This window comes from Adelges cooleyi, unplaced genomic scaffold (assembly GCF_023614345.1).
Source record: "Adelges cooleyi isolate 19-005CV unplaced genomic scaffold, UGA_ACOO_1.1 ACOO_flye_CR_arks_rails_tigmint_CR_PRNA_651, whole genome shotgun sequence".
NCBI classification, from domain to species: Eukaryota; Metazoa; Arthropoda; class Insecta; order Hemiptera; family Adelgidae; genus Adelges; species Adelges cooleyi.
Genome location: NW_026096352.1, coordinates 9173822 through 9191553, shown reverse-complemented (window position 1 = coordinate 9191553; position 17732 = coordinate 9173822). Strand labels below are relative to the sequence as shown.

The following is a 17732-nucleotide window of genomic DNA, read 5'->3' as shown; positions in this document are numbered from 1 at the left end:
ATCAATACAGATGTCTTTTATGATCAATTTACTCTATTATTTTAAATAACAACTATCCACTAGAATACATTAAATTTTAACCTAAAGTGTTATTTTCATTAGAAGGTCAACTGACAAGGTAATAGTGTCTTTACGATTAAAATATTTTAAAACTTGACACACTGAAAATATATGCAGTATTCTCATAAATGACTAATCATGAAAAAAAAAAACAGTACAAATTTACTTCGTTAAGTAAATTTGTTAAAGCCACTAGGCCAGTGCAAAAAATGAAAAGAAAGAGTACTATCTTAAAATAAAAGTACGTTTGATCACCATAATTAAAGGTCAGATAAAATATTGTCTTAAATAAAGAAAATATTTATTGTCCGTTCCCCAGTATTGGAAAAAGGTTTTTTTGTTTTCCCTTTTTATTAACTACTTAAATTTTTCAGTTTTAGGTATAGTATTTGGATTTTTTAGTCTTAAGTTACGCTAAATACGTGATGCTCTTATATCTACCTAAAAAATATATATTGAAAAAAATCTTTGATCAACCTTTTGTAAATAGGAAAATTAACAAAATCAAAACGATTTTTAATATAATATTAAATATTTTATACCATTTATGCACCGAGTAATGGAGCGTTTTTTTTCGTGAGTGATTTTTATTTTTTTCATTAAAGTACTATGTATATACTGACCATGTTGGCTTTTTCAGTTTATGAGGCTCTCCGTTTTTAATCAGAAATATTATTTTTGTTGTTTATTTGTATAGGTTCGACAATGCAGGGAACGGAGAACGATCCGATTTTAAAACCGAGAGACAAACAAATAACAACAAGGATGCCCGTAAGTCGGTAAGTCACCAACGTTTTATGGTAACCACATAGCGCCGTGTCTTCAGTCGACAGCCACGCTGATGCTCTGCCGTTAGTATTGCTTGCACCGTTTGCCGAGCAGGTTGTACGTTGTCCTCATCGTTGAACAGACACACACTCTCCGTTTGCATTGTCGCGTCGTGCCGGCCATGTGGTCCAAAACATGGTTCATATTGTGCGTTTCCTCCGTGTTGGCAGGTATGGTTCATATTTTTTTATAAACATTTTAACGAAAAAAAAAAACCGTCATGTATTTGTTTGTTTTTGGCGTTTTAAGTCGAATATATGTTATATGCCTACTTGTTAACGCCAACGGCTAAACCAATTGTTAGTTTTATTTAAAGAAATAACAAATACAATTTAAAGACAATAAATACAAACTAATATTATTATGGTATTGGCAATAATAAATAATTAACACCACTGCCTCTTCTTTGGGTTTCTTCGCGAATGATAAATAAAGCTGTATCTAGTAAATAAATTATCAATTATAACAATTATAAAGTACTTATAATTCGAACTTTGAGACAAGAGAGGCCTCTTGCAAGACATCGATTCTCACAACTGCCGTAGTATTTAAGATATTATTTATCATTTAACCCCAAAAATATTACAGGGTTAAAATATTATAATTCATAGTATTCAAAATATATAAGAACTACTGTAAAACCGTCATTAGTTAGGTATAAGGGAGGGTAATGTTATTATTTTAAGAGGTAAAAAATGTTCTTTCTAAAAAAAAATATGATGTACAAACATTTAAGTAACACTATTTTAACTAAAAAGCATGTATTATAGTTTTACAGTTTACTTAAACTATAAATTTATCGAACGTATGTCCTATACTTCTATTTAGTAGGTATAACAATAACCCATTAACATAACTCATTTACACACTTAGTGGTGATCAATCAAGTATACTTACCACTACAACATTTACTGTACCTACACTCTACAATAGTTAATTAATAATTATAAATAAGTATGTACAGTGTACATAGTAATATTACTCATATACATACTTTATATTTTAGTGTACATTTTACACTAAAATAAGTCTTTTTTTTATTATCGAACTTCGATTATAATTGTGAATTCACATTAAAACAAACATTTTTTGTGTACTAAAAAGTTATACCTGATACCAGGATAGTTACTAACTCTGAATTCCGACTATCCATAGACCTAAACATTTACTAACAAAAAAAGCTCGCTACCAATAAGTAAGATGGTAAGTTTTAACTTACATAGAAACACTAACTAGTAGTATAAAAATATACACGAACAAGCTAGTGGACATAACTGTCAAAGCTTCAGAAAAAATAATATGTAGATATTTACAAGGTTAGGCATTAGCGCATTAGTAAGTTAAAATAAAGTTGTTTTTTAAATTATTTAGCTAAACTAATTTGACTTAGAATGAACTAATAATTATAACTTTAAATTAACAATAAGCCGATTTTTAAGTAATTAAATGTATTTAAAACTATTTTAATCCTTCTTGTAATAATTATAGCACCAACGTGGTTAAAGTATATTAATATTTCTTTATACCAAACGATTTCGAATAAAGCGTCTTTATAAATAAAGATATTTTACCTACATACATTTAAAATTCGTCGCATCGTTTTTATTAAAAAGCAAATACTACGTAATATATTATCGTGCCAGGTGACTTTTTACATTTTGAAATAACTATAATTATTGATTTATATTGAGGTACTTCCTAAAAAAAAAAAAAGATTACCTATTTGCTAAATTTTGCTAAATGTCTATTTTGTAAATTTATTAAAACTACTGGCGGAACAAACGAGTAACGACACTGAAGTAGCGATATTGCCTATTTGAAACGCCGGTTTACTACATTATTATTTATTTAACTCAGACAAAAAAAATAATTAACTGACGTCAGATTTCAGAATATTCTTTACCATTCATTTTTTAATTTTTTATTTTATCGGATTTAATACTCTACATTATTACCAAAAAGATGTTTGAGTAAAATAAGCATTAACATACATCAACTAAAATTAGTTGTAAAGAAATAATGATAAAACGAGGTGAATCCTGGTCATCTACCAAATTGTATAGTTTTTTCAACAGTATTTCTTTGAAAAATTATAACGATCTTAGAATGCTCATTTAATTTTGACAATATTGTATTTGTTCGATTTAGTGGAAGTTAACTCTAAACCTATACAAATCTTTTTGCGTGACTATGTTTTTATTCTAAAAAAACAAGGGATGTATAACATTATTTTGAATTTAAAATCTACGATTTTGTTTGGTGTTAAGTATAGTAAAAACGTTTTCTACAAACCGAAACTAACAAAAAAATTAATGACTTGAGTCGCCAAAGCTGAAAAAAAAATCTTTAAAATTTGTGACTTCGCCGATCAATATGGTCTGTTCCACTATACACCGACCTCACTGTACTGTTATTTTTATTTTGTCAGTTTTTTGAAACTGTACCAAAGAATTAAGGTAAAAAGCTTTTCTTTAAAAACACAAATTTATTTCTAGAATAAAGAGTCTGTTGTTTACAACGTACTTAATGTACACTTTTAAATGTTCACTTTATACACGATAAATGGTCAAATCAGTTTACATGTTTTTGCTTTTTTTTTCAAGTATATTAAGGGTAAGCAGAAGTGTACATAGACACGTGTAATTAGTATAACTATTTAACACGCCAAAAAGTTTTAAGACATATTATTTTCTTATTTATTTTCTTTGTACAAAAAAAAAAAAGAACATAAATGAGCTACATTTTTCTAACCTTTTCCTTACCCATATGTTCTTTATACGAGGTTATCATTTTCTATCAGCTAACCCTCTTACATATTTTCCCTTTATTAATAAATCAATTTTGACAATTTGATCCTCATAAATAGATCCTTTTTAAAAATGTCTATTGTACGACAACCTACAGCATGCTTTGAACGCAAAATATATTCTACGTTTTATAATTTTACATATGTAAGGACTGAAGACAATTTTTAGTTTAAAAACATTGTTTTATAGACTAGAAGTATATATTTAGGCATGAAGTACATAATAACTGTAACGTATAGGGGATTTTATTGGATAAAATGTAAAATTTACATTATGTAAATAACATTAAAAATATCTTTACACAAATTATTTTCCATAAAGGATTTAATATATAGTCGTTTTGTTGAAGCTTATACTAGTTGATTTATTGGCGATTATACGCAAGACGTAACAAATTCTGTAGGCCACGTCGTATAGAAATTAGCGTGTGGAAGTAACATAGAGGTGTCTTTCGATTTCATTAATATAACATTTTTTATGAGCTTTTTTTACGATCTTATGGGTACAAATTAATTTTTGGATAGACGTATTGCTTGCGTTTTCCTGGCTGGTATAATTACAACATTAAAGAAAGTTTGGTTTTATGTATTTTTTTGAGTGTGTAATAAAAACAGAAATGGACGGTTAAAAGTTAACAACGAAAAAAAGGGGGACCTGAGTAGCAACGAGAATTAATTTAGATGAAAAATGGACAAAAGACCCGGATGTCCATATAAATAAGGTATGAGTTCATTTGGTTTTTAATGGGTTTTCAGAATAAATAATTGTCTGGACGTATGCTGTGGTGGCGGTATATGTTGCAAATGTTTGATCATATAATATATCAAATCCATTGCAGTAAAATAACGAATAGAAATAACAGTATCATTAAGTGTAAATAAATATTAATAACATACTATTTAGGTGTTTTTTTTTTTACTCAGCATCTACTAAAACATACTACAACTGACTACCTAGTACATTTATCAGTTGTACTTAGTACTTAATTATTTAATTAACACTATCGTCTATTAAATAATCAATTCTATGGAATGTTTACAGTAAATTATTATAGAAAAATCAACGTTTCATCATTGATAAAATAATAATTTACAATTCTTAAATTTTCTTAAAGTAGTTAGATGTTTTTTTTACTTAAGACAATACGCACTCTATATTTAAAAAAAAAGGTTGGAGCCGTTTTATAAATCAAAGATATACAGTTTAATTCGTTAAGGACAAGACACACATTCTCATAGTATTTCTTAGAAATAATTTCAGTCTGAGAAAATTGAGAATTCGTAGAATTATGTATATGTGTGTAATATTATATAATAAAGATATTTCAGAAAACCCGTTTTTACACTCACAGAATTTGCCTTACCGTCGTGTTTAGTCATCCAAACTAATTGCGTATTCCAATTGTGCAAGTAAAACAAAACGGTTTACTTAAATAATAAGTGAATTCATGAATACGTTCTCGTATATACATCTAAACTCCACCGGCTTGAAAAAATAAAAATTTACATTAATCAAGTATATATATTTTTACATAATAATATACTTAAGCTTAAAATAGAATAGATGGTTACATTTATTTTATCTAAAAGCTCAATGTTATTTTTATAGTAATACAATGTTAAAGTCAGAAATTAATTCACTATTTTAAATTAGATAGTATTAGTCCAAAAGAATAATGTTAAATTTTTTAATTATATCAAGTTTATATCAATTAAGTTACTTAATAACGTTAAGAAATCCCAATGTGTTGTCGATGTTTTTCAACAGATTAGTTAGTTAGAAATAATTAGGTGATTTATTAATCATATGACACTGATTTATTATGTCAGATATTAAGACACAATAGATGAGGCTTCGAATTTAGTTTGATTTGATTTCCTCACACTACAAACAGAAACTGTATGGTCACCATGTCTGCTATGTCTGCTATCTCACTATGTTTACTTAATTTAGAGGGAGGGGGTGGTCGTTGGGGTTGTCAGAAATGCCCATAGGTATATCGATATTACCATACATTTCCATATTTCCGTCAGTGCTTGATTGTATTCATGTGTTTATAATAACTGTATTTATATATGAAAATTACCCTAAGCACAAGGGGAATAGAAGTACTCACTGAATTCCATGAACGGTCTTAAACCCCGAACAGACTTCCCGATATTAGAGTTCCGACTATGGTTAATTATTTTGGTCCGAATGAAAAGTCAATAAGTGGTCTTAGGACCGTCCGTGGAAGTCAGTTAGTACTTTTTGTTATTGGGGTATTTAATTAAAATTAAATATGTTGTACGCTTATTTCTTTGGCCTCAGGTAGAAAGGGATTAAGTTAATTAAAAAATTACATTAAAAGAAAATACTATTTTCAAATTGTCTTAAATCTTTTCTACCTGAGACCAAAGTTTGTACAGTCGTAGCCCATAGGGTGATTAATATAGTATCAAGGAGAACTTCGTCCTCCTCAAAATATACTCGCGCATTTATAACAATTTATAGTATTAGGATAACTCTGGTGCGAAAACGGTGACATTGTGTGAGAAAACTAGTTAAGATTGTATGAGCCAATGGTGGTTTGATTACAGAAGCGTTTACGGACTTTGGTGCCTGTCACACATGATACTTCCTGCTGGCTGGTGCGATTCTAGTTAGTTTTCCAGTTCTACCGTCGACGATTTATTGCGTTGTGACGGGTCTCGACCGACGTGACTTCGGTCGCTTTGGGGGTCGACTTCAAAACCGGAAGCCTATTTCCGGCTTTTGGCCAATTCGCATTTCTATCAACCTCCAGCTACAATAGTTGTTTTTCTCTCACGCACACGTACGGGCTCACAAACACCGCACGCTTTACATTAGAAAAGCTGAGAGGGAAAATTGTTTCCGATATTTCCAATGTCCAATGTTTCAATTTTAAAGTTTTAGAATTTAAAACGAATCAGGTATAAGGTGTAAACAACACAAATATAACATATTATTGCATTAAATGTATATATTTATAATTGAAATTTGAAATTTATAAAATGTAATTCCAACATGTTTTCCACAAAAGTTCATTTTTTATGTCGATACAATGAGGGTCATTCCCTGTGACCCTTAATTTATTTTCAATAGCTTAAATTTGATTACTTGAAAATGGATGATTTAGTTTCACGTTAAAAGTAATCTGAGATTGAATCAATAATATATTAAATTTGTTGACACTGAATCTGAGAATAAATGTATAAAATTCTGCATATTTCATGATAACTATTTAAAAAAAAATTACATTGTGTTAATGAATTTTTAAGGAATATTAATAATTCCAGGTATGTTAAATTACCTTATATTAATATATATTTATTTGTCATAAAATAATAAAAAATATTCCTGCTGTAAAACTATCTGTATCAAATAATAATTAAAGGTTTAATAGTTATAATTTGTATAACAATTAATTTTTAGGTATCTAAATATATGATTTATAAACTTTATTTAAAGCCCAGAAAATTTTATTTTTGACGCGGGTGCAACGGTAACGTTACCAAAGGCGCCTGCTATTTAAAGTTGGAGGAGGCGTACAAATTACATATTTCGAATTACCACTGAGTAACTCAATGGTATTACAAATCTGTACAAAGGAAATAACAATCGACAAAGCCATTTTTAAGTCGATATGATGCAATTTGCGAAAATAGGGTTATAGAATAACGTAACAATATTATCTTCGTTATGAAGAAGTCGTTTCTCGGGTTAGGGTGGTTGTTCATATTTAAAATGTCTTAGGATATCTGTATAAATTAAATAACAATGAATTGGCTGGATTTCTTAAAAATTCATATAAGGGGGCTACTATGATGTACCTCACTTATGTTTAAAACGTTTATTTAAAACAACAAGTTTTTCAACATGTCTGCGATACGCAGGATTGTATTCGGCCGCTATCTTACTGGCGTTATTTTTAAAATTTAGTTACATTTCTTAGTAAAACTTAGTTAACTATTCTTCACTACTATTTCGTTTACTTTAAGGTAGTAAAAATATAATTTGGGGAAATCAATGGCATTTTTTTTTTACAGCCTTTTCAAAATCGCTGTTTACTCTGCCCCACCATGTACTACATCGAATACTACGAATGTTTAAGTAAATTCCAAACAACCAATTGGGGGTAAACAGTTTAAATCAGTTTTTTAAATTACATTTTATAAATATTAATTTATTTTTTAGATGTTTGACGACATGCTTAATATAGGGTTTTCTTTGATATTTTACAATGATAACGAACAGTCTATAGTTGAACTCCTATTGACCAAATACCAAGTTCTTGTCGTTATGTCAGAAGTCAAAGAACTGTTTTTATAATTATTTTTTTAATATCACGGAAAAACATTCTAGTGAATTTCACGGTGTAACGCATTCAAATCCAGTGATTATGCTGTTCTATCTCATTTGGCTGCGCAAACATTTGCATTTCGAACGTTTAAATGGTGCCGTTCCCTGTTTCCAATCATACTGCAATTTTTTTCATTCACACAGTCGTTTTGTAACATAAAAATGTATATTATACTAAGTTATTAAGAAAAAACTAATTTATTTCAGCATAGTGATGCGTACTGCGTATATTAATACAATTCGCTATCCTTTTATTCAGCATACAAATAGTCTTACCAGATATTACCAATTCAATTTAGTATTGAACTTCAGATTAACATTTGAATATATTCTGTAACTGTTCCAAGTTTAATTATTAGTAATAAAATAAAAAAAAATAACATCAAATACACATCATTGAATAACTAGTGAAAATCGTAATTAGGTATATTCTTTACCGTCCAAATTATATTATCGTAGTATCCGCCACCTCAATCAACTACTGATAAATAGACTTGTATTATTTATTTTTGATTTTTAACCTATGTATTTTCACTAAAATTTACCATCTATAACTCTATTAATGTTTACCTATTTTTTCACTTTTTGCTTATAAAAACAATTATTGATTGTCAATTTTTAGCAGTCTATAGATTTTTAATAAAAATTGTTTTGGTGGTTAAACGAAAACCGAGTACTGTTCATACGAGATAGTAGCAGCATTCAGTATAACTTCTGGCCCGCATCAGATGCATCGGAAGTCCACACCACCTTAACGTGGCGAGCATTTGATCATTAGCAGAGTCAGTGTGGTAAACACAAGTGTATTTCCGGTTGGAATTGAGGGTAGATTATTATTTAATTTTGCGGGTCAAGTAGATATGGGTCACGCGATTAGTCGGTGGGCGAAACACCGGAAATATTACAATGTTTCGTGTGAACAAGTAAGTTTCTTTTACAAATAAGCCAAAGTTACACAAGAAAATGGAAACGATTACTAGAATTATAATAGTATAATAAAAAAAGTGGAGGTAGAAAGCTAGAGCGGGTATGCATGAAGCACACCATTCCATAGGTACGAATAAAGCTTGACACGACAAATGAAATTTCATTTAGAAACCACAATATTAAAAAGGATCAACGATAAAAGGTGAAAATGCCTTTAAAAAGCTTTTTTATTTGCATTCAACAAATTAAAATTTAAACCTTACCTAACCTAAGTAGAGATGCCCTATATAGTAATTTTCTTCTCTAAAAGAACCGCTCTGTCACTTATAATAATTGTATATGCATTTTTAAAATGTTTAAAAAGTTTGAATATTGGCTAAATTTTAAAATTATCAAAAAAGCTATTCTGAGAAAGTTTAGTTTAGATTTATCTTATTTCAAAAAGTTTAAAAACTTTTTTTATTTGAATTTTTGGTAAATCTGTACTTGGAAAGGAAGGGTTAGTTTTTAAAACATAAAAAACTTTTTTATATAAAAACGTTAACTATTAAATATAAGTTAAAAACTGTCAATACCTTAATACATAGGGCATGACCGTCTTCTTAATATGACTTACTTTCTATGTTATTGATAAAATGAATCGAGCGCTTAATGGTGGATATTGATTTAATTTATTTTCAAGTTAGAGTGAAGTCAGCTAGGTAACAAAACCATGTAGAAAATGTACGGTAAAGCGGTGAGATAAAAATTGTTTTTTTTTGTTCTACCAATTTGACCCAAGAACGTGAGATAAAAATGAATGTTTTCAGTTGATTACATGAGGTTGTAGAACAATACCCTTTTCTCTTATAATATATGATATAACTGAAGAGGCAAACGGTTTCCTTCCTTCCCCTCCATACTTGAGTTTACGCGAATGCAGTATAACAACCACATATGCATGTCTGTGAGTATAATGATGGTGTATACTGTTTATTTAATGTATACAAGGACATCGTTAGTGAAGAGATTCTATCTTTTTCCTCAACGTTATTGCGTATAAAGCGAGCGATAAAACGTACGGTTTGCGTGTAGTAAACAACAATTTTTATCCGCTTTCAACCAACCTGGCGTCGTTAGGTCGTAGCATATTACTCATCCACCATTATTCTGGCGGCGCTTAATTGAAATACACATTATGAGTTTTGATAGAGCTGCCTCCGTGGTAATGACAAAATATTTAAGAGCGCACTTGATGGGGTCCAAGTGTATGGGGTAGACAACGTGTGGCGGAAGAAAGCGATAAAAAACAGTCTTGTTCGAAAGGGGAGAATGCAAACTTTGATTCATTCTGGGAGGTTCATGGGGAATGCTGTAGGTAATCAACAAGTTCAAAAAGAAGATTGTTTGACATGATATTGTAAGTTCAGAGAGAAAAGTACGCGATGGACAATCACGTTGAAAGTAAAAGGAAACCATTTCGTTTTGTAGATTAATATTATATATACTCGTATATATCGTTACAAAGAAAAGCACATCATAAACCAGACTCGTGGCTGAGACAAAACTACAACAATTGTTTAAGTTGGAAACCCATAAGCACGTTTTATGTAACGCCGCTTACTGTGTGTTCCATGAAAGACAAATTAAAAAACTAAAAGTTAAGTAAGATAATTGTTTAATTTACAAACAGTTATGACTTGGTCTCGGTGAAGTATAAATAAAGTATTAAAATCCGTTTACATTAGGTGTGTATATTATTAATTATTATATTCCATCAACGATACGTTTTTACATAAGCCGTAACTGCTGTTAGCTCTTATATAAATACAGTGGCGTTTCATGTATACACTGTTCATCTTAAAATGTATAGCATATAAAATGGATAAAAGTGGTAAGTCAATAAAGGCTAGAATGAGAGTTTTGAAGCTAGATTCTTTATTTTCTAGTAGACTATTCCAAAATATGGCGTTAGTATTCAGTTTAGTAAATAGTAACTTGATCTGTCCAGAGTTTTTAGAAAAAAATGATTTTAAGATACATATTTTCAATTTAAGAGACAATTTTTGCTGTATACTACTCTTTTTTAGAAATATTAAAAACACTCCGGAGTACCGTATTTTACATTCTTATTCTGATTTATCTAATTTTGACTTATGTTTTAGTTTCCGTATTAAATAAAAAAAATATTGTAATGAGTAAATAATCTAACTTGTTATGTTAGTATACGTTCGTTACGAAACATTACACACACAATTTAGGCTTACGCTGACCAGTGGACACCTCTAGGTTTTTCGAAGTATAATAGGCAAGAGACTCCCAAATTTTAGAAACTACACCACAGACGGCGGACGTAACCTGTGCTAGGATTATAACTAACCAGTAACTCATAACTAGATTATCAATCTAATTAGGAACTATATTTCATAATGAAAAACTAGATTTGCCTCAGTGGCTATGTTTAGGATGAAGCCGTAAAACAATTAATAAAAAATAAAAGGTAATGTCGTTGAAACACTAGTAGATAATCCACACATCTCTCTCTCTCTTACGTTAAACGTCCGTTATTCCCACTGATCGGGGTTTAAACGGTTTAGATTTGGCATTTTTGGGCTTATAGCTGGCTGCCGACCTAACGCTACCAGAGAAGTTCCAGAGAGAGGTGCTCTGGTGGCCGTTTCTTTCCCCAGACAGTTGCCCCCATCAACAAACGTCAGTGGCCAAGATTTGAACCGGCGACCGTGCGTTGATACATTGCCGCCTTATCTCATTCCGCCACGCGCCTGCACTAGACAATCCACACATACAAAATATTATTATTCCAAACCCAAAAAAGTACAACATACTTCTCGGACTTGAGAGAGTGAACCTCAAACATTACTTCCCCATTTTCTGAATATAAAACGGTATGTAGTCGTTTTAAACAAAACAATCTAATAAGATTTCGACTACTTAGGATGGCTCGATTTTAATTTTAAAAACATATACGAGTTTTTTGGCTACTTTACTAGGTTATGTTGATTTTTTTAAAATATTGAACAATTTTCAAATTAAATTAATTTAATTACAAAAAAAATAATTTTTAATATAATTTAGTTAAGAGGCCAGGAAATTATTATCTTTTTACAGAATTGAAATTTGACTAGACAAAGTCTTACAATTGTATCACAGCAAAATAATTTTTTACCACCAAAATAGCTTTAAATCATAGAAAAAATGTTTTTTAAAAAATTACCTCGAAGCTTATAACCGCCCACTTTCAATCCCCACTTTAATAGAAAATGATAATGAAAATAATTTTGCTTATTCTACTGCGTAGTAGCAAACTATTACACAATTTGAATACATATAATATTTACTTATGACTATATCAATCTATTGTTAGTACTATTAACAGGTTAGTAACCTTATATATATGTATAATGTATAAATGTATAATTGATCTGGTTTTTAGTCACCATACTACAATACATAAATAATAGAAATGTATGTATATATATATGAGATGTTGTACTCTTTACCTCTTTAGTTAACGATCCGTTAATTAATAAAATAAAATCGGTAGCTGCGGGTTTTTTTTAAATAAAAGGATAAACGAGTTTTGCGATGTTTACATTTCATGTAATCATTAAAATAATTAACATAATCGATTTTATCGATTTGGTTTCCTAGGCTTTTAATTAAACTACGTTGTTTAACTTTTATTTTTTTAAATTTAATTTTTCTGCCTTCTTGTAAATGTGATTAATTAATGATGGAAACTCTTCTAAGCTTGTCAATCCTGTTAGGCTGTATAAATTAAACTAAATGAAATGTGATAAATAGATAAGTACCATTTAGAATGTTTTAATTTTTAAAGTGTTCTACACTAAAAACTTACTAAAAACTTTATTGTTGGCCAGTTGTTACACTACTAAAAATACCCATACCGCATATTGAGTGTTGCGTACACCTGCAGACAACACAATATTGTTACTATTTATTTTTCCGCAAAGAACTGTTGCATGTTTAATTGTTTCGGGTTTCTGTAGAATTACTGTAAGATGTCACGAAATTTTGCCAAAAGTCAATAAGTATTATATTATATTACTAATAATACATAGTATGTTTTATTAATGGAAATGTTAAATTTTTTAGAGTAGTCTTTATGAGGTATAGAATTGATTCTAGTAATGTATTGTGATTATTAATATTTTTTTGGGAGGTTTTTGTAGCTATATGTCTTTAAAAAAATGACTTTTATATAATTTTTACTCTTATGTATGATTTTTGAGCCTATATACCTATATGATATGTTGTAATAAAAAGTTTTACTCTCTAGCGTGCCTTCGTTAAAAAGTGATAATAATGTGTTGTGAAAAGTAAGATTGGGATAAACGGTGACACTAAAATATGTGCTTCATGTAAAAATTATTTATTATTTGGTCAATTAATTTCGAATTTTTGTTTAATTTATGTTACCTATATATTCTTTAGAATATTTTCCCAAACATTTTATAGTCAAACAATATAATATCTCACGGTGTTTTAAAAATAAAAATGCTTTTAAGTACTTTCAATTTTTAGTGTATAGAACTATTTCACAAAATATTACTTGTTTGGTTTTGTTGTTTTCATAGTTAATATAAACTAATTATTTACAATATAAAGGGTGGTAATCGTTTATCATTGTAGAAGTTCCTTTTTGAGGAATTCATTTATTTAAGCGTAAAAGTACATCATCATCATGTAGCGACGAAATGTGTAATTATTGATTATTACCAATAATGATATTCATCATCATCATAAAGCTTAACAGGCTTTGTAGGCTTAACGCTGCTACCATGAGGTAGTTTTTTGGCCATACAAGTTCATCTATAACGTTAATCTTAAAATCGAGATTTTATCTGAATTTTGACATGGTGATTAAATAAGTGATTAAAAAAAAGTTATAGGAAAAAGGCCTATATAGATATCGATGCTTTGTCTAAGCATTTGTGGCCAATGTACTAAAAACTTAGAAAAAAATTAATATGTTGTACACTGAATAAAACTTACAGAAAATAAAAAGTAATCACGATTAGTTTATCAAAAACTTTATTAACACTATCTAACCTTTTTATCAAACAAAAAATAATACTTGAAAAAATTGAACTTTTAATATAAAATTGGCACAAATCACACCTAAAAATGGTTTAAAAAAATCTAAAAAATGATCAAAAACTGGCTTTTTATCCAAATAATATATTCACAAAAGAAGAACAAAAATGATTAAATTAAGGTTTTTTTGAATCACCTTACTGGGCAGATTATTGTAGCTTATAACACTTCATTGGTATTTAATTTGGTCTATACTTTATTACTACAAACTAAATTTGATGTAACGGCTGAAATGTCAGATTCATCGCAGGCTGCACTGGCTATACCCGTAAATCCATCTATTGAGGTTACAAAAATGTGGGCGTTTAAAATAAAGGCAAACTGATTTTACTTTTTCGAGTGTTTACTCCATACTGCTTGTAAATGGTTTTGATCTGAAAACCGTTTATTAAAATAAAAGTGTGTTAAATGAAGGTATAAAGAAGAGTACAGTACAGGTACGATGTCGGTGCTAAGCTTTTTGACGGTTTTCAACAGATTACATAAAAAAGTAGATATTTACCGCAGAAATAAGTATAAAATAAGCGTTAAATCTGCTAAACCGATTAAAATAAGCCATTGTTTGATGACATGTAATTTTTGAGGCACTTTAGGCACCTGCTTATTATTTTTTTTTTTTGATCTTGCAATCTATTTTCTTTTGTCATAACAAAAAGTTTTACTGATAAATATTGTAAATTTTTTTTATAGCTTCAGCTTCAATTAGTTGTTTAAATTTATCGAAACCCAGAATGAATAAACTAGTGAGAGAACATTATTTTGTATTAGTTTTCCTTTTCATTTCTGTAACAACATATACATACGCGTGTGCATTCAAAGTTTAACTCGTCAATTAATTTTATTCTCTCCTAACGTTACCGCAGTTTCCACTATTCGGACACCCTCCCGTAATCAATTATTACCATTTCCTTTTATCTTCTTTAATAAACACAAGAACTAGCGAACCCATTAATCTCGCCTCCTCATCTTTTACGTACCATCTACCCGGGATTTTATTATGTCATCGAGTTTTTGGTGTTTCACATTCCCCTCGATACGTATGTCTTCCGCAATACAAATCATACACATTAGACCATTATTGTATAGTGTAAACACAAAGATAAATTCTAGACATATGTTTTAACTCGTGCCTGATCAATACAATTTTTAACTATTAAAATAATTAATAAATTATTATAAATGTTCCTAAGAAATATTACAAGGATCAAATTATCATGAAACACTGTATTATAATGCGTACGGAGTAATATTTACACTATTTTTTGGTAGGCATTTATTTTCATAAAAATTGAATAGAAAAAAGACTAGCTATTATCACTGACATATAATATATTTTATAAGCCTGGTTTATAATATATTTTGATGTCTGCAAGTCAGTATTTGATCTGTAAGTATTGCAAAAAGGGCCTTTTCCGTCTTTAGGTTTCACTATTTCCGTTACATTAGTATATTGTCCTATAAAATATTATTGTAGAGCATAAAACAATTTCAATTGTAGAGGAGTTCATGTGTACAGATCTCAGATCTCAGGTTTCTTTTTAAAAGATCTGTCTCACCCAAATAACTACGAATTTGTGTATTAAATCAATAAAAAAAAAAAGGTCTGGCTTAGGATTTGATCAACAACTAATGACTTGTGGGTTATTTCTATAAATATTACTACTAACATGATTTAAACCTTATAGATATATATGTATTAATAATTTTTTTAAACTAAAACGAATATACAGAAGTATCTGATATGTAAAAATTGTAAATTACCAAATTATAAATACAATTGGTTTGCATCGAAGGGATTGTACTACTTTAAAATTAAACAACTGCCTTGAACCATTATGTTAATTTCTTTTTGTGCTTTTTTAGGCTGTTCATGGTTTATACTCTCTCTTACGTTTAACATCCGTTATTTTCACCGATCAGGGCTAGACGGTTTGTACATGTTTGTACATGGTTTATACTGGGCTGGTTTAAACTGTATAGGTTTAAACTTAGGTATCTATTGATGAAAATGAAGAAAATCTTTTACAAAAATATTCACAGATATCAGCACGCTGCGGTAAATTTTAAAATGTTGGTAAACAATTTAGCTTTCTACCATAAATCAATAATTTATTGCAATAAAGTTTTTAATTAAAACACAAATTGTATATTGTTATAGCTCCCCAAAAGTTAGACGTTATAGAATTATATTTGAATTGTAGGGGGAAATAATGAGATTGTTGAAATTTGAATTCATTTTGTTCGGCAGTAAAACGTCTTTGTGTTATACAGTATTGAGACGTTGTTTTATACTTGCATACCAAAAATAAATCGTAAGTCAAAGTACAAAATAATTTTTTTGTTATAGCGACTAAATGTGTTGTTATTGATTATTATATTCATCATTATCATCAAGCTTAACGGGCCTTTAAGGCCCAACGCAGTCATCGTGAGATGATGGTTTTTAGACGGATTCGCTATACCGGCAAACGGAGCGCCCGTGACCGAGTGTCGAACCGGCGCGGCACGGCGAGAGTGAGCGCTAACACACTGCTTACCCACTCAGCCACTCCTCATCCTCAATTAAAAAACAATAGAATTGTTAAACTGGGGTATTAATAATATTACCTACTAGTAGGCAGTCGTTATTTTGGGTTTTTGTTATAAATTTAATGTAAGGTAATCTGTTAAAAAGTTACAATCTACTTTATCAAAGCGGCGTCAAACCGCACTATGTTACATTATAATTTTTTAACGTTGGTTATACCTTACGTGTACTAATATTAAAATACGAAATTTTTTTATTAATAATTATATTATACCTATTTATTAAACACAATCACAAACACGATCTTTAATTTTTAATATTCGTCTAGGTTTTTAGATTTTAGTCAAGTAAGACAACAAATTTGTCGCTTATTCCAATAATAACTTTATCTACAGTCGACCATTTTTTATTCCGTCATTTCAAGTTTCGAATTAAAAAATGAATTGTAGTACCTACGTTATTTTCGTTCATCTGTAGACAATTCTATTAACCCATTAACACGGATGAAATTACAATATTTTCCAATCTATAGATTTCTCTGTGTTAGCTACACTATCTAGTTACATTACTGCGACTGTGATAACTAATTTGTTAGAAGCGAGAACACAGTTTGGTATTTGGATTGCCTATTGATCCGCGCCTTACTCAGACAAAAACCTATACCTAACGGGTAAATACAGGCAAATTAACGTGGGCGCAAAATAAAGAGACTAATTAGCGACGACCACGTATGTATGCTTTGCCACGTCTCGGTTATTTCTGAAATCCATTGTACTGCTGTATCGGCGGCGGCGGCGGTGGTAAAACCATAAATCACCCGCAATTCCGGTCGGACTTCCGTTTGCCGCCCTTCCCCCAAGTTCCCCTAAAGCTCGTGCCAGTACAGCGTCTAATGAGACTCAACGGTTTTTAATGCGTTTGTGATTACATTCATTTTCCAGTACGACGACGAAATAACAATAAACATAAGATTTTTTCATCCGTGTCCCGTCGTCTCGTCCGCAAAACGGTTTTGATAGCCTACAGCAGAGATTTACAGTTCTTAACGGCTCTGGATCGACTGCCTTTTTTCCTGCCTTTAGACCCAGGTTTATCACTAACGA

General features: G+C 29.9%; 1 protein-coding gene across 1 annotated transcript in view; it reads left to right on the top strand.

The window, feature by feature from the left end:
* The first annotated feature begins 917 nt into the window (after positions 1 to 917).
* Positions 918 to 17732, top strand: part of LOC126844463 (uncharacterized) — a 160899-nt gene continuing 144084 nt past the window's right edge. The window contains exon 1 of the mRNA XM_050582676.1: positions 918 to 1058. Coding sequence (XP_050438633.1) covers positions 1010 to 1058 — 49 coding nt within the window. The 5' untranslated portion in view covers positions 918 to 1009. The remainder of the gene's footprint in view (positions 1059 to 17732) is intronic.